Source organism: Myotis lucifugus, unplaced genomic scaffold (assembly GCF_000147115.1).
Source record: "Myotis lucifugus unplaced genomic scaffold, Myoluc2.0 scaffold_300, whole genome shotgun sequence".
In the NCBI taxonomy this organism is placed as follows: Eukaryota; Metazoa; Chordata; class Mammalia; order Chiroptera; family Vespertilionidae; genus Myotis; species Myotis lucifugus.
Window position 1 is genome coordinate 124,849 of NW_005871348.1, and position 25,038 is coordinate 149,886.

A 25,038-nucleotide genomic window follows, 5' to 3' on the forward strand; every position below is an offset into this window, starting at 1 on the left:
ATCAAGGAAGGAGAACCAATTGCTAACTTCCAGGTTTCCGGGGTATAAAATGGAGTCTTCTTCACTTTCTAATGGAAGCACTCCTTTGACATGCAGGACAGTGTCAAGGATACCTGTCCACAGTTTATAAAAAAATGAAACTTTTTTCTTCTTTCTCATTTTCTTTCTATCTATCTATCTATCTATCTATCTATCTATCTATCATCTATCATTTATTGTTTAGAGTATTATAGATGTCCCCCACTTTTTTCTTTTCCCTACTGCCCCCCAACATCCAGTTCCTGCCCTGCCAGGCCTTCACCTCCCTACAAAATAAAACCCTTAAAAGCAGAGGGAGGTGTAGAGAGTGCTACCAAAGAAGGAAAACATATGGAAGGCTGGAGCAGGCACTTACAAGGCCATGGTACTGTAGCAAAAGACCTCCAACCACACCAGTAGGTGTACTCCAGTCCCAGCCTCAGGTGTGCAAGCCAGGAGGTGAACATCCTGTAGATGCTAATATAAATGCAACGCTTCAAAATATCCTCCAGGATCTTGCCAAAGATACAGAACCCTACTGTGTGTAGCCCATTCATAATAAAGCATTAGCCTTCTCAAGTGACCTTGAATGTCAATCTGTACGCTATCTTCTTATCTCTTTTCTCACATCCATCTAGGGCTCTGTTTCTTGCTCTAAAAAGGTGGTCACATCTGGTTTAGAAAGGATATACTAGTGATACTAGGTTATCTATTGTCTGTCAACACCATATATCTGTTGTATAGTCTCTTCTAGCAAGATTCAGACATTCCCACTTATCCTGGGAACTTCATTAATCCAGGGTCAATCCTCCTTGGGGTTCCTCTCTAAAAAAAACAGAGTCCAGAGAAGACACTACTCTACTTTGATGGTTAGTGTGCAACAACTCTTATTTCTTCCATGAGATACTTTAGGCGAGGGGCAGAATGCATGGAGTCCAACAACTAAACAAACACATAGTAAGGCCCCAGAGCCATTTATTTAAAAAAAAATTTCCCTTTTCTGTCTACTATAAAATGGTGATCAGGGAGAATTCCTTGCTCTATTATAAAATGTCAAAAAGGAAGATTTTGTTGGCCAGAGCAATGACTTTTGTGAACAAAGCAAACATGGATGCTTTTTCCAACTTGCTTCTGCCAACAAACTTCCCTTAACATAGAAATGGTGATATTCCTAAAACATCTGAAACTGGGTAACTCAGTAGAATCAGAGTCTAAAATGTTTTCCTAGACAACAATGATTCTATTTCAATAGAGTGGTACTATATGGTAGCCACAATCCACATGTAGCTGTGGGGTACTTGAAATGTGGCTCGTCTAAATTGAGATTACCACTGTAAATTTATAATAAATTCTGGCTATTGAAGACAGTATAAAAAACTTAAGTAACTCATTCATAGTTTTTAAATACTGGTTAAATGTTGAAGTGATAATATTTGGATATATTGTGCTAAATAAAATATATTATTAAAATTAATTTTACCTGTTGCTTTTTATTTTAATGTGGCTACTAGAAAATTTAATAGAGCCTTTAAAATACAAAAGCAACTCTAATTTTCTTTGTGATCTTACTTATAGAAGATTTATATAGTAATAATAAAAATCAGCCTTTTTATAAGTTTAAGTTCAGTTGTTTTAATAACTATTTTTTGTTGTTGTTAATCCTCACATGAGGATATTTTTTCCACTGATTTTTTTCAAGAGAGTGGAAGGGAGGGGGACGAGAGAGAGAGAGAGAGAGAGAGAGAGAGAGAGAGAGGCTGATGTGAGAGAGACATATCAATTGGTTGCTTTCCTCACGCACTCTGACCAGGGCCAGGGATTGAACCTACAACCCTGGTAGGTATGTGCCCTTGACTGGAACTGAACCTGTGACCCTTTGGTGTGTGGGCCAACACTTAACCACTGAGCCACGCCAATCAGGCCTCAATAACTAATTTTTACCAAGACAAACATTATATGGTTTCATCTGGATAAAAGAAGTTAAAAAGAACACTATGTCCATACACTGCTGAATTATATTTAATCACCCTAAAAAAATGGATCACCTCTTTAATTAGAATTCCAACTCTGAAACAGTAAATAAAGCAATTTTTTCCCCAAAACCTTATGCCTGAATTTCAAATCTTACTTAAAGGACATGTGACCACCTAAAGCACAAGCACAGGATACTTGATAGAATAAAAAACCCATATATATGACACACAAACCACTAAAGTATTACCTGATAGATATCAGATAAACTGCTGCTTCCAGAGTCACTAGCGATGCTACAACCAGACTGACTGGAAGACACGTGAGTCACCTGTGGATGAGGGTTGTCTGTGATATGCATCTTCGTAAGATCGGCTGGAAGCTGAAGAAGAAAAATAATTTAAGATATTCTAAATATCAAACCACTTTCATAAGAGAATTTTTGACACAATGCAACTTCTGCAACAAATTTTTGCTTGATGTACATTACTGTACAACTTCACTTCTAAGCAAATTTTCCATTTTTAGGAAATCGCTTAGGAAATGATAACCAAATTAATACTCTGACACTATTAGGCAAGCCAACAGTGGAAACCTACTGAACAGTTTTCAAAAAAGATTACTATTAGTAATGGTATTTCAGAAGAAAAACTTTCCCTCACCACAAATATCAGCTGTTTCCACCATAAAGGGAGGGAATAGTATTATATACACATATGGGAACACACACCAATACAAAATGATTGCTAATAGAATAAAACAGTAATATCTTGAATTAAATTACAATATCCCATGATCACAGTGCAAATAAGGTAGAAATAAGTGAAAAAAAAAAAGACAACTAGAAAATTATCATGTACTTGCAAATTATAAAACAGACCTCTAAATAGCCCATAGGTCAATGAAGTCACACTTGGAAGTTAGAAAATATTTATACAGAATAAAAATTAAAATGCTATATATCAAAAACCTATGGAATAAGCTAAAGCCATACTAAGAAGCCATTTTATAGCTCTAGTATGTGTATTTATAAAGGCAGCAGAAAATCAATGAGCTAAGTAAACTGTTTACAATAACTATAATAAAAAAATATTGATGGGAGTAGTCCTCAATTCAGAGATCTTCCTTCCACTTTGTTTCTATTGTTTAGATACAAAAAAAACCCAAACATGCCCTGACCAGAGTGGCTCAGCTGGTTGAGTGTCATCCCGTGAACCAAAAGGCCACAGGTTTGATTCCTGCTTGGGGAACATGCTCCTGGTGGGGGGGGGGGGGGGTATGTGGGAGGCAGCCAATCAATGCTTCTCTCTCACATTGATGTTTCTCTCTCTCTCTCTTCCTCCCTCTCCCTTCCTCTCTCTCTAAAATCAATGAAAACAATTTTTAAATTTTCATGTAAGAATGAATAGATTGAAAAGTAAAGACTGAAAATAGTTTCCAAAATGTCAGATTTGGTTGTGTGAGGGAGATATTCTATACACCCAGATTCCTACAGAGATAAGACTAAGGAGAAGGTCATTTATAAAAGTAACACAATAAACCAAAGCCAGAAGAGCAAATCTGTAAATTGGCTTAGAAAAGATACTTCAATGTACTGAGCAACCTTCATCCTCACAGATCATAAAAGGCAGGCATTATTATCCTCCCTACTTTACTGATGAGGAACTGAGGCACTAGGATTTGCGACTTGCCCAAGATCTCACACTCAAGTTAGCAGTGGAGTTGAAATTCAACTCAGACCTATCTGATTCTAGTACTACTCTCTGATAAACTCTTACTTTGTGCCAGGATCTCTGCTGGCAACATAATGCTGAAAACAGATGGATCTTACCTTCAAGGAGCTCAGTGTAAAAGTGAGAGAGGACACAGATTTACAAGCATATAGCAACTGCTTTCAACTTCAAAAACTAAGATTTTCATTAGGAACCCCCTCAACCTCTTTATCCAATGGAAAGAATAATGATGGTGATTGCACAGCTAACATCTGAGGGCTCACTACATGTCCCAAATATGTAAACTGTAAAAAATATATTTCTAGTGAAGAGAAAAATTGAGGCTGATGATCCAAAGTAATTATAGCTTTATCTGCAATATCTAGCTGAAATGTTTTATTTTCACATGGAGAAAGCATTCTTCTATCATTTCTACAAATAATTTGACATTTTTTTCAAAATGGAAAACAAATACATACACATGTATGTGAGAGAAATTTTCTCTTAATTTCTCTTTTAAAAATGGCCACAGATGACAGCCAGTCGGCCTGGTGGTCAAATCCCTCTAGTATTAACTACAACAATCAAGGCTTAACTAGAACAAGACTGCGCACAAAGACCACAAGGGGGTGCAACAAGAAAGCATAAAAAATGCGGAGACAAAAAAACATGACAGAAATGGAGGATATAGAGCTAAAAAAACGCAATTTTGAGGGCTTGCAATAATGTGCTACAAGCTGCCAATAAACTTGATGAGAGCCTCACGAAATCTAATGAGACCCTCACGAAATCTAATGAGACCCTCGATGCTGTGATAAAGAACCAACTAGAAATTAAGCATACACTGACTGAAATAAAGAACATTATACAGACACCCAATAGCAGACCAGAGGAGCACAAGAATCAAGTCAAAGATTTGAAATGCGAAGAAGCAAAAAACACCCAACTGGAAAAGCAAAATGAAAAAAGAATCCAAAAATACGAAGATAGTGTAAGGAGCCTCTGGGACAGCTTCAAGCGTACAAACATCAGAATTATAGGGGTGCCAGAAGATGAGAGACAGCAAGATATTGAAAACCTATTTGAAGAAATAATGGCAGAAAACTTCCCCCACCTGGTGAAAGAAATGGACTTACAGGTCCAAGAAGCGCAGAGAACCCCAAACAAAAGGAATCCAAAGAGGACCACACCAAGACACATCATAATTAAAATGCCAAGAGCAAAAGACAAAGAGAGAATCTTAAAAGCAGCAAGAGAAAGAGACTCAATTACCTACAAGGGAATACCCATACGACTGTCAGCTGATTTCTCAACAGAAACTTTGCAGGCCAGAAGGGAATGGCAAGAAATATTCAAAGTGATGAATACCAAGAACCTACAACCAAGATTACTTTATCCAGCAAAGCTATCATTCAGAAGTGAAGGTCAGATAAAGAGCTTCACAGATAAGGAAAAGCTAAAGCGGTTCATCACCACTAAACCAGTATTATACGAAATGTTGAAAGGTATCCTTTAAGAAGAGGAAGAAGAAAAAGGTAAAGATACAAATTATGAACAACAAACATGCATCTATCAACAAGTGAATCTAAGAATCAAGTGAATAAATAATCTGATGTACAGAATGAACTGGTGATTATAATGAATCAGGGACATAGAAAGGGAATGGACAGACTATTCTTGGGGGGGAAGGGGAGTGGGAGATGCGGGAAGAGACTGGACAAAAATCGTGCACCTATGGATGAGGACAGTGGGTGGGGAATGAGGGCGGAGGGTGGGGCGGGAACTGGGAGGAGGGGAGTTATGGGGGAAAAAAAAAGGAGGAACAAATGTAATCTGAACAATAAAGATTTAATTTAAAAAAAAAAGAAAAAAAAAGAGAAAAAAAATGGCCACAGACAATGAAATGTGTTGAAATTCTATAACCCTTAACAACTAACGATTGCTATACACAGAGTACACAATCTGACTTTTTATGATTAAAAATTTATTCAAGATTCAAAGATGAGAGTTATTAGAATGCCTTGTGATAAATACTAATATACTTGATATATAATGGAAAGCTGAGAATAAACATTTACCTAATAAGCAACTGAAAACAGTGGAAAGTGATATAAATTAGATAACAAAAAACTCCCAACATAAGGACCTGTATGGGAAGCTGAGAAATCAATGGAAAGTGAAATACTTTTTTTCCCTCCATTTCTTTGAATGCAGCATTCATGCTGTCTATATCCCAACTAGAGGCCCGTTGCACGAAATTCGTGCACAGGAAGGGGGGGGGGGGAGGGTGGTCCTTCAGCCCTGCTTGTACCCTCTCACAATCCGGGACCGCTGGCTCCTAACTGCTTGCCTGCCGGCCTGCTTGATTGCCCCTAACCATGCTGCTTGCCTGCCTCATCGCCCCTAACCACTCTGCCTGCCTGATCACCCCAACTGCTCACCTGCCTGCCTGATTGCCCCTAACCGCTCGCCTGCCTGCCTGATCGCCCCTAACCACTCTGCTGCCTGCCTGCCTGATGACCCCTAACCACTCTGCCTGCCTGATCGCCCCAACTGCTCACCTGCCTGCCTGATCGCCCCTAACTGCTCGCCTGCCTGATTGCCCCAACTGCCTCTGCCTGCCTGCCTCACTGCCCCTAACCCCTCTGCCTGCCTGCCTGCCTGATCACCCCACATATTACACTTTTATTATTATAGATAGTTGTCTTGCTCCAAGCTGTAAGGACCTGCTTGTCATAGAGATAGAAAAGTTTTAATTTTTACTCTTGATTATGGCAATTAACTAACACAGATGGCCACCAAAAAGGTGACTTACCAAAGGGTGTATAGCAAACAGTGCTGTTAAGTCCTCTTCCATGAAAACGTGCATGTTGTGCATTGTATCTGCCTGGGTACATAAAAGAGTGAAGTTTCTGTCTGTCTTTGCAATCATATGAAAGAATTGTGTGAGACCCCAGCCCAGTCTGCTTTGGTGCTCACAGAATAATAGAGCTCTTTTTTTTTCTTTGCTCCATTGGTGGAGATTTCCTAGAAGTTGCAGGATATCTTCCTTTTAATTTTTCCTCAACACTCTGACTTTACTTATGTCTCTCACCTTTGCTTTCCCTCCATCCCCCACCTGCAACAGTAACTTGCTCCAGGCTCACTTCGCTCGAGAGTCTAGGACAGTGGTCGGCAAACCGCGGCTCACGAGCCACATGTGGCTCTTTGGCCCCATGGCACGGGCCACGAAGTTTCAATCGCACTTTACGTGTGCGCCCACACGTGGTATTTTGTGGAAGAGCCACACTCAAGGGGCCAGTTTGCCGACCACTGGTCTAGGAGATTGCACAATGCATCTGCCACCAGAACCACAATTCCCAGCATTCCTGGTGCTCCCCGCAGTCTCGGCTTCCACTTATGGTCCAGGGGCTGCAGAAACCGAAAGGACTGGGGACTCCAGCCACCCTGTCCTGCCCTGCCCCGCCCCCCGGCGGGGTTGAAAGGACTGGGGACTCCAGTGGGTGCCATCTTTGTGATGGTATGAGGGTCAATTCGCATATTCCCTCTTTATTAAAAAGGATTATACAGAGATATTGTTAACTCTGCATCTAAATCCCTATCTCACACACACATACACGCACACACACAGATGTCCAGGCAACTCTACAATGATATACTTGTATCTTACTTTTACTACCTAATGAAGGTCTAGCATAGTGCTTACTCCACACATGAACCTATACATTAAGTATTTGTAGAATAAATGAATACATTTGCCTTCCGAACACTATCACTGTTGCTCAGATTTCCTTGGATATATGAACAGATGAAGTTTCATCACAGGCAAATTCAGTATTTTAGGGAGGGCAGCACTTCCTCAACTGTATACTTTAGAATAATACTCATGGATATATTAAAGAAAAAAAAAGGTGTGAGGGTTTAATAGCTGAATAACTTAGAAAATAATGTTATACTATATGCTCCTTAGTTCTTCACAACAAACATAAGCATATTTATGGAGGGTCTAAGAAGTCCAGTCCCACAATCAAGATATCTGCTTCACACAGCATTCTCCAAACTTTTCCCAATATTCTTATGCCCCCCCTGCCCATTCTTATTAACATATTTCCAGTGTAAGAAATAATGCTTTGGGATAAGCCCGTGCATCCATCCAAGAAATATTCATAGGGCAATTAATTTTTGCTGTCTATATCAGGCTGGTGGCAGAGACCTATTTGAATCTAGATTGTCACAAATGCAGGTGTGTATAGCACAAGGGCAGTATTATATGAACGTTCAAGATTTCACATCATGTTTAAAAACTTAATCAAGAATGACCTTCCACAACTAAGAATGATAATAGGGAAATGTACTCTTTAATAAGAAACTTTACTATCTGAAACTTCTTGCCCCTAACAACTCATATTTCAGCATTATTTCATTTAAGAGAAGGGCATGCAAAGGGCTCTGTAAGTATGAAGTAATATTTACTATTAACACTAAGAAGAATGTTTAAAAATTGCACAATTCCCCAACAGAATAGCATTCCTCAAAGATCCATTGTTAAATTCCAAGCTGCATTATTAGAATATGCTTTTTAAAACATAGCTACCTGACAGAGGAGCACCGTGCCTTTCCAGAAATGACCTACCCATTAACCTTATTTAAAAGATCAAAGAAATAACAATGATTCTTGTGCATTTTACAAAATCTATAAGCTCTTGTGTGCTACACACTGGAAGACATTTCAGAACTCTATACTCAGTTACTATAAATATAAATAAATTTCTATTAAGCTTGCTGGTCTAATTTCCCATTTACGGAACAAGAATACTAGTCATAAAAGCAGTAATGAAACATCATGAGGTTTGGGAGATTAAAGAAGACATTAAAATACTAAAGTAACAAATGCAGCTTAGAAAGACCTGATTTTCACTGGGGATAGAGAGCAGGGAGAATGATATTTAAGATGAGTCCCAAGGATGTCAATTTAGACTAAATGTACTGAATAGTACTGACAAAGACCCAGAACTGCAGTGTCCAATACGGTAGCCCTAGCCATACATGGCTACCAAGCCCTTGAAGTATGTGGTTAGTCAAACTGACACAAGCTGTAAGTGTAAAATACAAATTGGATTTAGTAATTAAATCACTACTACATTTTCATTGTTTTAAAAACTTACTAGATATATTACATTTCACCTTAAAATATTTTAATGTGGCTACTAGAAGGTTTAAAATTACATATGTGGTTCACATTTTATTTCTATTGAATAAGAAGTAAACAGTAAGCAAACCAGTGTAGCTCAAGTACAGGTTTATACAGTAAGACACAGGAGATGAAGGGCCAGATGTAGCATTCTTGGGTGCTTAGATTTCCTGAACGAGAAAAAGCTACTGAGAGGTTTAAGCAAGAAAATAAGTAGAAGAGACTTGGTTCTTAAAAAGATTACTCTGGAAGTATAGAAGATGAAATGGTAGAAAATTATACTTACGGGAAACCAGAAACATTAGTCAAGGCACAGGAAGATGGAGGCTTTATGAAATCAAAAGGAAACTACCAGAATTATAAAGGGGCTTCTACCACTAGATAGTGACATATCATAAAAATGTCAGCTGAGAGAGAGAGGGAGAGAAAAGATTCTAAAACCCCAAAGCAGCCTGGAGCCTATTTTATGGAGACAGTCTAAACTTTCTCAAAAGCCCTAGAGGAGGTAGCTATATCTAATCAAAGTGGCCTTGGTATACACCAGCACTGTGCCTGAGGCATGCGAAGACGAAACATGAATTCATATCTCATTACACTTTCATTAAAAAATGAGGGATTGGGGGAACATTGTTAAATAACTCAATAAGTATTAGAAGACATATTTCTCCCACTTTATTTTTTTTTAAACCACAGAGCAGCTTTCAATTAATATGTGCATTAACAGTGAGTTTATTAAAAGTGAAGATAGACTTAATGAGGAAAAAAAAAAAGAGTGCCTGGTAAATTTGAGGACAAGCAAGGAAACCAGAGTGAACAATCAGGAGGGTAGTCAAAGGTAACACTGTCTAGGAAGTCACGGTGAAGACTCTGACTTTGACTCTGAAGAATGTCTGCCGAGGAGGAGGGAGTGATCAACTATGTCAAATGCTGCAGACAGGTAAAGTCTGATAAAGGCCAAGAAATGACTTGTAAATTTAGCTATGTGTAGAAATGAGAGTGCAAGTACTTCCTAGACCAGTGGCTGACTGTAGGAGCACCCAAAGAAGGAATACAGAAGCCAAAGTGGTAATGCCTCCTTCACTCAGTGAATAGTCACTTAGGGCAAGCAACTTTAAATAGACCAGGAAAGTGAGCTCTCAACTAAGAATCACTCAAGGAAGTCAACTCCCTGAAAGAAACTCCAAAAACTCAACTAAGAGAAGAATTTAAACTTGAAGAAAGAGTTAGTAAGACAATGGGGAAAAGAATAGTATTCATAAATAAAAACAAGTTATTAAACAAGGATAATTGTGAAAAAGCATCACTTAGATTTTAGAAATGAAGGATATGATTAAATTATGGAAATTTAAAGATAACTAGCAAAATAGCAATTGGTCACAAATGGAGAATGAATTAAGCCAGAAGATCAAACTGGAAATGCAGAGTGGGACAAAGGGTAAAACAAATGTTTGGAGACATTATGGACAGATGCACAGTTCCAACATCTGGAGCAATGACAGAAAAAGAGTTGCGGTTTTCAAAAAAACACACACAAAAAACCAAATTTCCCACATCTGAAGACAAATGGTAATCTTCAGCTTGAGAGACTTCCAAGTGCCAAGAAAGGAAAACAAAATAAAAATTTAGACAATCCACGTAAAACTTCATGGCATCAACAAGGATAAAAGATAAAACAGAAACAGCCCTATCCAGTTTTTCCCAGTGGTTAGAGCGCTGGCTCTAGAACCGAAGGATCTCAGGTTTGATTCCAATCAGGGCACATACCTTGGTTGTAGGCACCATCCCTGCCCCGGTCAGGGTGCCCGTGGGAGGCAACCAATCAACTTGTCTCTCTCACATTGATGTTTCTCTCTCTGTCTTCTCCCCCTCCCTTCCACCCTCTCAAAAAAAAATCAATGGAAAAAAATATTCTCTGGTGAAGATTAACAAAAACAACAACAACACAAAACAGAAAAAAAGTAAAGCAAATACTTAACAAAGGAACAAGAATCATAAGGAGCCCAGACTTCTCATCCCCAATTCTGGATGCCAGAAGACAATGCATTAACTTTTTCTAAGTGTTAAAGGAAAAAGACTTTAGACTGATTATTATATATACAAAAAACAATTATTTTTAAGAGTTAATATAAAGCATTTTGAACATATAAGGACTTAAGTTCCAGAATCTTGCTGCTAGAAATACTTATTTCCTCAATAAAATAAATGAGTTCAGAAGTAATGAAATCCAAGTAGTAGCATGGGAAAAATACAGGAATTAATAAATAAAACCAGTAAAATGTATTGGAAAACCAAAAGTACTGAGTATAAAAAATTAATCACAAGTTTAATGTGTTTACTCACAATCCAGAGTTAAAATTCCATCAACAGTAACATGAGAGATGGAGGAGAGGGAAGAAGGTATGTACTCTATTATAAATACTTAATTTACACAGTAAAGTACCAATCAGAGAATCCTGCCCAGATAATATTTGCTGGCATTTAATGAAACCTTAGAATCTTATCTTTAAAATCCTTTCTGGCTTTTCTATACTTTTTAAATCTTAAATCAAAAGTTGGTTACCAGCACCCCCAAAGGCTATTATTTGCTGCTATTCTAAAAAACAATCCCTTTATCTCATTATTAATTTTCTTTAAAGATTTTTCACCTGGTCTCACCCATTTCTCATCTACATGTCATTTTTAAACCTTAGTAGTGCCACTATCAAGCATCAGCAATGTGTGGGCCCTACAGGTGGCATTTGTATTAAAGAGCCCATCCATGTCTTACCAGATAATAGCACAAATGAAGTGTGTACCTAGGCTTCCTTCCATCTCTTTACATTTCAATCAGGTGTTTGCCAAATGGACAGCCAATTTAAATGTCCTTCTAGAAGCTGCTTTTAAGAAAGATATGCAAAGAGCTACCTTTCAGATAAAACAGTACACCATAATGCTATCACAGTATTTCTCCCTTAGTCACCATCAATAGAACAACCTTTAAACAAAGACGTGATTTCAGATCATGCTAAGAAATGCCTCTATTGTACTTGTCTCTAGTCAACAGAACTATAAAGAACTCTTAATATGTCTATGTTACAATTACAGTGCTCACTAAAACATTTAGTTTTATGAAACCAAACCAAAAATTCATTCTTCTCTGTCTTCCTGTTTTTGAAATGTATCTAGCAGGAAAGACAACTTGAATGGCATCAAATTCAGATCTACATAAAGAGCCACTAAGAACAATACAATTTATTAAATTATACTGTATTTTTCCTAAAACCTAGCGTGTCCTGATGTATAGCAGTTTGCTTTTTTCTGAGTTAATGTTTGCTTTAAATGACAAGTATAATATATGATCTTAAATGGTTTCAAGCTAATAATTCTTCACTTACTACTATTTTGAAAATAATTAAGAACAGTATTAAAATATTTTCATAATTACTTTTCATGAGTATTTTCTTTATATTATTTTACTGCTTAAGAAGTATTACTCAGTTTTCATAAAATAATACAATTTAATAATTTATTTGCTAACACCATACCAGTGAAATATGTATAATAAAAATATAGCTCAATATATCAACTATTTAAGGAAATGAGGCAATACAATAATACATTCAAGAGTACATTTAAGAGTATGATCTCAGAGAAGTATAGCAATAGCCATAACCAAATGATGATACAGTCTTAAGACAGTACACTTCAAATGCATTGCATTTTAAGTCTATAGATTATTATGAAGGTATTTTTCAAACCCTCTTAGAGGCATATTAGCATATTTTAAAGATTCCCTTAATTGAAAAACAAAATGGGCATGAGATTGGGCTTTTTAGATTGCTTTGTAGTTCTTATTTTTAAAGTTAAAAAAATAAAAGAGCACAATAAAGTTCACTTACAATTCAAAACAGAAAATTTAATAACTAGATTAGTTCAATCTCAAAAGAAAATAACAATTACTTACTTTGGAGGCCCATGGCTGAAGACAATTGGCATAACAGCGAACAAGAAAAGCCATTTCCTTAGCTGGAAAGGGTAGTTTCCTTTTCAAACCAGAGCCACACCGATGAGTATGCTGACAAAATTCTATTAAGTTTCTTTTTACAAATCATACACCACTTGTAGTGTTATATATATAAAGGCAGCTTCTCCAAATCCCTTTCAAACTGAAATCAGCTTTTAGTAGCTTACGGTATTGTTCTAAAAACTGCAACAGTTTTCATCAAAATGTTCACTTTAAACAAGCAAATCACAGTAAATCAAGATGTTTATATTTCTGGCTCAGAACACACAGATATACACCCGCTACCTCAGACACCTGGCACAGACATGCAGTGGTAACACAACAGATAATAATGTAACAATGAAAGCAAATAAGGCAACATGCACCAAATCTGGGTCCTGGAGTCTGAGAAACCTTTCCTCTCTATAATACAGCTTTGTCTTTTCTTCAACTTATTTCATTCTGTAGAGCAAGCACTGCAGTCATTCTTCTGCATCAGAAGCAACCAGAACACTGTATCCTTAAGATGAAAGTTTCTTCTTTATATTCTTACCACCAGAGGTTAAAAAAGAAAAAAAAATCAACCGTTGAGCAAATGGTAGTTAGAAGACATATGCTCTAACAGGTTTGCCCTGTAGCATGCCTGAGAATCTCCAAAATTACAAATTTCTCTTTTCACATTCACTATTCATAGCTCTGCAGTACTGCTTCTTGTTCTAATGCCTCACTAAGACAGTATTGTTGATCTAAGTCTGGCTTTCTGGTTGAAATTTACATATAATATGGTACAAAAACATTACATCTTCTGCTAAAGCAAGACTGTATGTCAGTGTCTTAATTCCTACTGTCCTTGCCTGTTTCACAGCAGCTCCCTAAGGAGAAGCTCCTATTGATTCTATGCTCTGCAGTAAGATGAAATATCTAATAAGAAGGAAAGAGAGTGGGAGGAGAATAGAGCTAAAAGGATGACATCACCTGTATAGAAAGCCTTCAGAAACTGCATTAGATCAATTGGCTACTGTATCTGCAGATGCAGCCCAAAGAGCAATTTATTTAAAAACACACACACACACACACACACACACACACACTCTTCCGTTAGATATGTCAGCAAGCTAAATTCTGTAAATTAAAAAAAACAAAACTGGCTTAAGCACTTCTCTATTTCACAGTTTTAAAAATCCATTTTGGTTTTTTATTCTGTGTATTGATACATGGCTTTACTTAAGAAGCCATATCCCCTAATATTATTATTCAAATTTAACATAGTATTATCTTCCCAAGGGAAAATAATTAGCTCTGGTAAGATACACTTGCATTGCAAATACACAAGGCAGCCTAGGTCTCAGATGTCACACATGTATTTGTAACACTACTAATTCAGGGCTTTCTGCTTGCAAAACTTCCTATTTGTCAAATAGCTATACTGAAAGGTAAAACCTTCAGGACCACTCTAAATTAAAATTAAAAATATCAAAACCGGTACTAAGATTTGTATGTAAATAGTACATTTAAACGGAAACAATGGAATTTCATTTTGTAAAAGAAAGCTGAAAAAAATCACAGGCACAACAGTCCACTTGCAGCATGCACCAAGTTCTCTGAGAAAGAATGATCGATGTAATATGGTACTTTCCTGCAGCCCGATGCTCAATTCCTAGAAAGAGACAGGAAGCCACTACAACTCAGAAGGAATCAGAGAAGAAAATGATAAACCCTGCCTCTAAATTGAGCTTGGGCTAGAAGGAAATCTCATTTTTTCTATAAAAATAACATTAAAAAACCTTTAATTTTGCCACACCCTCTCCAATCTGAAAACATAATTCCTCTAGTACCCACCCTTATTCTTCATGCTTCTGCTACAAGGCATCTACTGCAGCTACTCCCACAAAGAGTTTGCACTTACGGTTGTAATGGTGCCTCCCAATGGTCAAAGGAAGACATAGTTTCCAATGGTACAATACAGTCAGTACACCTCCAGGTAGCAAAATTATGAGAATAACAATCAATGAACATATCAAAGTAATAGAACAATTTTGCTGTATTCACCTAACACTATTTGGGGGGGGGGGGGGGAAGAGAAATTATTACCTGAATATTACAAAAGACTCCACTGACTGCCATAGAAAAAAACATATTATTGGAGAAAATTTTTCAATAATCCCACACAAAGTATGAGTCACTTTCTGAACAACATTATGACAATGTGAATTAGGCTGCTACTTACAAGACCAGAATTTACTTTGGTAAAACTAAGTATTACTCTGAACAAAGACAAGTCATAATTTAAAAATATGTGATCATTTTGAATTTAGGTTTCCATAAAACTTAAGGCTTACTTGTTTTCTGCAAAAATTTAAAAAGAACACCCCAAGTTTGCATTTATGCATAAAACTAAATCTCATAAATACAAATAAGCATGACTCTGGTTTTCTAAAAATAAAATAAACATGGAAAATATGTACAGGTTGATTTTCAAGCACCAATGAACATTTTTCAACTTAACTAATTTAAATAAACTACAATGGGTTAGAATGTCAACAAAATATTAAACATTCAAAAATAAATTAACTAAAATTTAATAACTCATTTTTAAAATAGAAAAATGGTAAGTGTGCACTTTGTATGTAATGAAGCCAAACATTTCCTGAAGATAAATTTCTAAAAGACTAGCATTTTGTACATAAACATTAGTAATATGACTCAAAAACATTTCCTGTTTCAGTGGCAGACAGTAATTATATTCATGTATAGTACCAATAGGATAAATTACAACCAAATCAAAAAGCAAAATCCTAATGGGCACCTTTGCCCCTTTTTATAAATCATGTTGATAGCACACAAAGGAGGGCCTCAAGCTGAGCCAGGGAGACAGCCTCACTTTTCTTAGCTGCTTCAAAAAACTGCTGCCCTCTTGGTGAAATGCAATCCACTAATGCCATATGTTAGAACTAGTAGTAAACACCAACTCAATAAAGGAACAACTCTTTTTCTTTAGTTTGGCCTGTGAGGATGACATCATCCTTTTCCTTGTTCTACCTATGGTCTCATAGTATCTGCCATTCTAGGGAATTATAAGGTGAACCTAGCATGCAAAATCTCCCTATGCAACAATACCATGAAATAAATAACAGGCTAAATTCTATGTTCAGCATATGAATCCACTACCATTATGATAATACACTCTCCACCATGTTTCTCCAGAAACAATGACTTAACCTCTTAATTACTGAAGGAAGAAATAAATGTTTTTATAACAGAACAGACAGTAATTTATCAAACAACTAAAAATAGGTGAATAAACGATTTTTACTCATCACTTTTAGAATTTTACTTGATCTCATTTCATTATCTTACCAATTCAAATGAAGTAACTGCAGAGCATGCCCTCCCTGATCTACACACTGTCCAGGAATCATCACCACAGGATAACTATTTAAGAATACATTCTTCCTTCCCAAAAGAATATATTTCCCCTGCATATAAAATGCATGATGCAAAGCTACATTGATAAAATCTTTAGCTTTCAAAAGGTCTTTCACACTACTACAAAATAAAGCAATCAATGTATGTTGGCTTTGCAATGTTTCAAACCATTACAAAATATTTTTATAAAAACATAAATACTATATAGTTAATAATTAAAATGTTAACTGTATAAATTATTTCTAAATAAAAATACAGAGCAAAACATTTGAAATCATACTGTATAGAAAGCCCAAAATGGGTTCTGATAGTTACTAAACAATAAATATTCCTTTTATTTCAATAAATAACCACACTGAAGAGGGAAAAAAGATCATCATGGAAAAGGTTATCAGAAGATATATATTCTAGACATTATGAAAACCAAAAGCCAACAATAATAAGAACCAAGTTTATCATAATCTCAGACATAGTCACAGTTTTATTCACCAGCACAGAGAAATATAATCAAAATTTAGAGAAGCCAAACCAAAGGTGAGGAACAACAACAAAAAAATATGTAGTTTTACAAAATAAAATAAGCAGGCAATTCATTTCTGCATTTTAGTTGTATTTGGTCTTTTAAGTATAAGCTGTTAAATGAACTGATTTATATAATAAAAATACTTTAATCCTTTTGGAAAATGAATGAATGACACTTTACAATGTCAGAGGTAACAAACAAGCTCTTACAAAGGATTACAGCAAGCTTTTCCACCCCTCCCGTCCCATCTCCCTTTGTTAACCTGAACATATGAATCTTTGTAGATATCAGAATATGGTTATCGCTAATTGGGTGCCCCTCAGGAAATCCTGCTTTTAAACTGCATCCTATCTATTCCTCGGCCTTTCTGAAGGCGGGAAGCCAGAGTACCAACACTCTCCCTCCTATTCTTCTGTAAAGAACAGTGTGCTGCAGCACACTGTCATCTCTGTCCACTAAATGATCAGCACCATGCTGTTGAAAACCCTGTCAAACCCACCAGCAGGACACATATGCACTATGAAATATGATCCATCCTTAGGGAGTTATCGAGGAAGAAAAAGCAAAAAGGGAGAGGGAAGCCTTCATCATCAACTAAGGTGATGTAAGCTTCTATAATTAGAATCAGTGAAACTGAAGGAACAATAAAAAGCACCACCATGCTCTATTTTCCCCAACACTGTGCGGTTGTATCAAGCATTTTTCATTCACTCACATACACACATAAAAAACAAGAACACACTATGCAAATATAGTAATCAGTCATGCTACATACGATATGCAAACCTAAATTTTTAACATAGTGTATGATTGTCTTCAATGAATAAGAGCTGCCCAATAATTAAGACAGAACTATACATAAATATGACTGGGAAAAGAAATCTCATTTAAAAAAACTGAACAACTGAAAACACTGCTTCCATTTGTAAATTCTGGATTATATTAGAGATTACCTTTACATCACTTCTCTAATTTTACATACTGCATTTTCTAATACTATGAAAGCCAGATGCTGAACATAGCTTATTGAGCAGGTAACGAATCAAACTAAAAGGCAATAACAATCAGCATTAATTTGTTTGCTATGTCTGAGTGGTTATTCCCCTTACAACTGGTATGCTCTTGCAAATCATTACCTTTGACCCCTGGTATACATTAGTATCAGAGTTGCTGTAAACAATCTTCAAAAGGGCTTTCTTTAGCAATTATTGTGTAAAATAGTTCAAGTACGATTAAAATCTTCCTAATTCTGGTTCCCTGGCACATCCATATGAATCAGTGTCACCTTTAAGGGAGGACTGATCCAGACAACCAGAGAGGCACATCCTGCCCTTCTCCTCCTAACACTCCTGAAGTTCACACAGAGTAAATAAGACAATTTTAAATAATGACTACCTAGAAGTTAGCAATACTTATGTAGAGTCTTAAAAATAATTTTCATATCCTTAACACAGTAACTTAACTTCTATGAATCAATTCTAAGGGGGGGGGAATCAGTTATATACAGATTTATTCATACAAGTTGTTTGTAATAGGAGCAAAGTAGGAAGGTGTATGAGAATATCTTGTTACACTAACACAATATAATATGAATATTAAAAATAATGTTTAGGGAAAATTTAATTTTATGAGAAGCAGGAAGTCAGGATATATAACTAAATATTCAGCATTATCTAAATTAGGTAAAAGATCTGAATTAAGCAAGATACGGTGTTTCAAAAAATCATTAGCAATGCTAGCTATCTCTGGTTTTGAGGATTACAACAAATTTATTTCCTTCCTAATATTCTTCTATAAGTTTTTACATTTCTACAGTGAGCATTTTGCTTCACAATTAAAAAAAAATCTGCTGTAGGCAGGCATTTGTCCTACTTAGATTACAATCCCATCCCTTTGCTTGTTCTCTGTCCATTTGAATTAGATACAAGAATCTCCTATCTACATTCTACATATTTCACAGAAGACAAATGAGAAGCAGAATTCTCCTAGGAGATGTTAGATACTCATAAATAAAAAATTTTAAAAAGTCCTCTTCTGTTGGAAGCACCATAATGAATGCACCTGTCCAAGCACTCTGGGTTGTAAATAGAGAGGAAGCTGCAGACTCTCAGAGCTGGGGCTCCAAATTTCTCAGTAGCTGTCTATCTAGTCAGCACTCACTGTCTTATATACGAGTTAAGATTAGCAAAGCCTTCGCCGAAAACCGGTTTGGCTCAGTGGATAGAGCGTCAGCCTGCGGACTGAAGGATCCCAGGTTCGATTCCGGTCAAGGGCATGTACCTTGGTTGCGGGCACATCCCCAGTAGGAGATGTGCAGGAGGCGGCTGATCGACGTTTCTCTCTCATCGATGTTTCTAACTCTCTATCTCTCTCCCTTCCTCTCTGTAAAAAATCAATAAAACATATTTAAAAAAAAAAAAAAAAGGTTAGCAAAGCCTCCATGTACAAACTTCCCTCCTTTAGAAGTGATAGAAGATTGTTTATTCACTCATTCTTTCGTTTTACAATATTTACCAAACATGAAATAAAACTGAAAACAATCAGGATCCATCAAGTTCACAAATACAAAATAAAGTTCACAATGTTAAGTTTCTTCATCAATCAGTGACTATAACTTACACAATCCAAACTGGAAATTCTGATAATAGATACAACAGGAGTGTTTGTACCTCCTTCATTCTGACTTGAGTAACTGTTTAAATTATTTGTTCACCGGTGCTCTGCTATGGTCTGAATTCAAAATTTGTATGAAATCCTAATCTCCAAAGTGATGGTGGGCCTTTGGAAGGTGATTAGGCCATTAGGGCCCTGGAATTGGGATTAGTGACTTTATAAAAGAGACTCCAGAGAGCTCCCTAGCCCTCTTTCGCCATGCAGACAACAAGAAGTTGTCAGTCTATATATAAGAAACAAAAACAAAAATCCAACCTATTATCTAGTTTAATTCCCACACATGATGCAGGGACTAAGGGTCTTACATATTCCTTAAAATAGCAAGTTAGTGCTTGAGAATGAACCCGTATCATCTGATTTCTAGCTTAATGTCTATTCTATCACATCAACTGAGGCTCTGGCTCTTATTAACCTACCCATATCAAGGGTTTTACTTATCTGCAATTGATTTCTTTGAAGTCCAAATGGGTTGTCCTAAGACAAACGCTGGGACACTGCTATGGTCTGAAGGTTTATATTCCACTGAAAGTCCTATGTGGAAAAACTAATTCCCAAGGTTGATGGTATTAGGAGGTGGGGTCTTTGGAAGGTGATCAAGTCACGAGGAAGAAGCCTTCATGATTGGGATTAGTGCCCTTATAAAAGAAGACCCATAGCGCTCCCTAGCCCTTTTCACCATGTGAGGAAACAGCAAGAGGTCAGCAGTCTACAACCCAAAAGAGGGCCTTTATCAGAACTCGGCCATGCTGGCATCCTGATATTTGATTTCCAGCCTCCAGACTTGTGAGAAATTAATTTCTGTTATTTACAAGTTCTTGAATCTGTGGTATTTTGTTATAGCAGTCTGAACAGACTAAGTCGTTCTTTAGGAGGAGATTTCAGCAATCACATGTTTGAAGCAAAGTCCTCTATTTTCTCATGAGCAGGTTGGGGGGTAGGATTGTATTTCTTATTACAGGATTGGCTTGATTAATAAGACACATAGAATCCATGAAAGCAAACACATTTTGCTAAAAACTTTTAAGATGTCACATCCATGGTCAAGTGAAATATATAGCCGTTATTCAGAGTACTAACATAAAGGTGGTTAAATGATCTGGTCCTAGTAATCAACTCTTAATTCCGCTATACTGAAAAATGTGTCTTAATCTCTCTAAATATGCTCTGAATCCAAACAAAACATGGAGCACTGCAGGAGAGCAGGGAACATAAGGTGTAATTGCAGAAGTAGCAAATGAGAAAGAGCTGCTTGTTGCATTAGTAATTTGTGAGCCTAACATGAAATAGTAGATTCTAGAGCAGTGATGGCGAACCTTTTGAGCTCGGCGTGTCAGCATTTTGAAAAACCTTAACTCTGGTGCCGTGTCACATATAGAAATTTTTTGATATTTGCAACCATAGTAAAACAAAGATGTATATTTTTGATATTTATTTTATATATTTAAGTGCCATTTAACAAAGAAAAATCAACCCAAAAAATGAGTTCGCGTGTCACCTCTGACACGCCTGTCATAGGTTTGCCATCACTGTTCTAGAGTGTCATACCATACCTACTACCTGCCATACTATCCCAGAACAATAAACTAGAGCAGCGATTTTCAACCTTCTCATCTCATGGCACACATAAACTAATTACTAAAATTCTGCAGCACACCAAAAAAATATATTTTTTGTCAATCTGACAACAAAAAAAGGATATAATTTTGATTCATTCAGACTGAAAGACTATTGTGTTAGCTGTTGTCTTTCTTTTAAAATGACAATCTGAAGGAAAAGAGGTCAGTGTCCCTAAATAAATGATCAGGTATTGCATGTTTTAAAAATTCTTGCAGCACACCTGCTTAAGAACATTGAATTAGCCCTAGCTGGTTTGGCTCAGTAGATGGAGTGTTGGCCTGAGGACTGAAGGGTCCAGGTTTGATTCCCAGTAGGGTGCATGCAGAAGGCAGCCAATCAATGATTCTCTCTCATCACTGACGTTTCTCTCTCTCTCTCTCTCTCTCTCCCCCCCCGCCCCCCTTTCTCTCTGAAATATATATATTTTTTAAAAGAACTCTGAATTCAAGGGAAAGAAAATATGTAAAGAAGGGTGAGCAAAAGGAGGCCCTCCAAATTTAAAACCATGACTCATGATGCTGCCATGTAAATCTCTCTTTCTGGGTGTCCCTTTGGGAAGAGTTAGCAGGGGTTATGATGAAGAAAGAAAGGAAGATGGCCAGTAGCTCATCCTAAGCCTGAGAATATAGAAACTACCACAGACAACAAGAAAAAGGTATGATTTAGTCTACTGAGAAAACTGGAATATAGCAAAGAGAACAAGAACATCAAGTATCCATACTATTTATTATTCAAAAATAGAGAAGAAGAAATAAAAATAAAAACATTACGACAGCCCAACAATAGCCATCCACTGTGAATGCCCTCTTGAACCATAAATATATGGGTCATATAATAGAGTTGCATCTTTTTAAAAAAATATATATTTTATTGATTTTTTACAGAGAGGAAGGGAGAGGGCTAGAGAGTTAAGAAACATCAATGAGAGAGAAACATTGATCAGCTACCTCCTGCACACCCCCTACTGGGGATGTGCCTGCAACCAAGGTACATGCCCTTGACTGGAATCTAACCTGGGACCCTTCAGTCCGCAGGCTGAAGCTCTGTCCACTGAGCCAAACCGGTTAGGGCTAGAGTTACATCTTATTGGTCACACTACATAGTAAGGTTGCATCTGATTGGTTAATTCTTGGTACCAGAAATCCTTATACACAAGTATAGGCACCAGCTTTTTTTTAAAACAGTCACTATGGAGCAAAAAGGGTAGGTAATTACTATTATTTTTTTGTAATTCAATCAAAATCATACCTTTTTTTAATCAGATGGGCTAAAAATATATTTTTTGGTGTGCCGCAGAATTTCAGTAATTAGTGTGTGTGTGTGTCATAAGATGAAAAAGGTTGAAAATCACTGTACTAGACTATTTCCACTTGCCTTAATTACCCACCCTAGTCTTTGCGTATCACTTCCAATATCCTTTTTGCTATTTCTAAATATCAAATACACCCTCCTCAAAGATCAAAGCTCTGAAATCACTGAGAAATTTGGAGACATTTAAATCTGTTGCAAGCTCAGATAGCAATACCCAAAGGAGTTTTAAAAATGTTATTACTGTAATAGAAGTGCTCTTTTTAACATTAAAAAAAAATTTACATTAAAATAATGGTTCTGACCTAGCTGGTTTTGCTCAGTGGATAGAGCGTTGGCCTGTGGACTAAAAAAGTCCCGGGTTCAATCCCCGTCAAGGGCACATGCCCGGGTTGTGGGCTCGACCCCTAGTTGGGGGCGTGCAGCAGGCAGCCAATCAATGATTCTCTCACATCATTTATGTTTCTTTCTCCCTCTCCCTTCCTTTCTGAAATCAATAAAAATATATTTTAAAAAATAAAATTATGGTTCTCATCTTTATGCAAAGCAATGTATGACAAAACTATGAAAATATTTTATAAGAATAGAAGAAATCATCTTTTTCAATCATTCTAAGCATTGTTAGAAAATACATGCAAAATCCTTAATATTTACAAAACCTTTGATGTACAGTTTATATACTAATAATTATGATAAAGAACACAACAGTAACAAAAGCTTCTGTACATCTTTAAGAATTTTGACCTGCAATACTCTAGCAAGAAAAAGTTGATGATGGTTTGCAAATGAGAAAAGAAACTGTCAAATTTCCACTGCTGTCTAAGAGAAGAAATGGCGATTCCTGATCTTCCTCTCTGAACTGCTGACAGAATAAAAGAAATGAAGAAGTCCGTAAGTAGCCATAAAATCAATTCCCTACTAGATGGTTAATTATCAAATGTTTAATTAATATTAAATAAGATTTTATTTATTCAGAGCAACTACCAATATGTAGGAATTGGCCAGATACATAGGTTTTACATAATTGGTTAAATTAATTATAAACAAATGAAGATCTCAATAGCTACATCACCTGAAATATATCATTTAGAAAAAACACATAAACCTATTACTTCAAGAAATACCACATGCAAGTAATATGACCAAAAATACTTCTCTAACCCAGTCTCATAGTTAATAAATGTTTTCTCTAAATTTGAATCAACTTATTTCTCCCCCCACCTTCCATGAAATGCCAAAGTCCTGATGGTACTTAGTAGGATGAGTACCTAAAATTTGCTATACAAGCCTTCAAATGCAAAAATGCCACTCCTTGTTCAAAGTAATCAGTGGACAGAATTCCAAGCAGTGTGCTATTGGTCTTTCTGGTCTACTCAGGAAACCAGCATATCCAAGAGGACAACTTTCAGATACCAAAAAACTTGGGAAGAGAACACACTAAAGTTGAGACTAGAATAAGCAAGCAATTAAAAACACACAAAAGCTATACAGTCCAACTCATATCCTATCTAATAAAAGAGAAACATGGTAATTAGCTGTACGGCCGCTACCCTTCCCATTGGCTAATCAGGGCGATATGCAAATTAACTGCCAGCCAAGATGGCGGCCAGCAGCCAGGCAGCTTGAAGCGAACAGGGAGGATTGCTTGCTCCAGTGATGGCGGACTCCAACGTTCCCCGCCTGCCTTGCCGGCCTCTCAGCTGCAACTCTAAGCAACTATGTTGCAAATATAGAAGCTAAACAAAACCCCAGAAACCAGCTTTAGTCAGCCAGGCTTCAGCCAGCCAGACTGCAACATTGTATCAAATACAGAAGGTAAACAAAGGCCAGAAACCGGCTTTCAGCAGCCGAGGCCTCAGAGCTAAAGCTGGCCCAGAATAAAAAAGAAAAAAAGAAAAAAAGGAGCGGTTGGGAGCTTCAGTCACCCACCAGCCTGAAAACGGCCCTCAGCCCCTCACCCAGACTGGCCAGGCACCCCAGTGGGGACCCCCACCCTGATCCAGGCCTCTATTCTATATAGTAAAAGGGTAATATGCCTCCCGGCACCGGGATCAGTGGAGCCGAGAGGCCTCCTGGCACTGGGATCAGCGTGACAGGGGGCAGTGCCCAAACCCCCTGATCGCCCTGGGGCTCTGTGTGTGACAGGGGGCGGGGCCACAACCTCCCTATCTGCCCTGCTCTGTTCATGACAGGGGGGAGCTCCTCAACCCCCTGATCGGCCCTGCTCTGTGCCTGATAGGGGGGAGCTCCCCAACCCCCTGATCGCCCTGTGGCTCTGTGTGTTACAGGGTGCAGCGTCCTAACCCCCTAATCGGCCCTGCTCTGTGGGTGACAGGTGCGGCGCCCCAACTCCCCCCCCCCCCCCCACGGGCCCTGCTCTGTGTGTGACGGGATAGAGCCATAACCTCCCCATCCGCCCTGCCCTGGAGTGTAACAGGGTGCGGTGCCCCAACCCCCTGATCTCCCTGCTCTGTGTGTGACAGGGGGCGGTGCCCCACCCTCCTATTGGCCCTACTCTGTGAGTGACAGGGGGGAGCTCCCCAACCCCCTGATCACCCTGTGCCTCTGTGTGTTACAGGGTGCAGCGTCCTAACCCCCTGATCGCCCTGCTCTGTGG

At 37.5% G+C, this 25,038-nt stretch overlaps 1 protein-coding gene across 17 annotated transcripts in view; it reads right to left on the minus strand.

The window, feature by feature from the left end:
* Window positions 1-25,038, minus strand: part of RAPGEF6 (Rap guanine nucleotide exchange factor 6) — a 178,697-nt gene that overhangs the window by 89,996 nt on the left and 63,663 nt on the right. For all 17 annotated transcript variants that reach the window (XM_023763763.1, XM_023763760.1, XM_023763764.1 and 14 more), the window contains one exon: window positions 2,240-2,371. In XM_023763763.1, coding sequence (XP_023619531.1) covers window positions 2,240-2,371 — 132 coding nt within the window. Of the gene's footprint in view, window positions 1-2,239; window positions 2,372-25,038 lie in introns of those variants that run through there.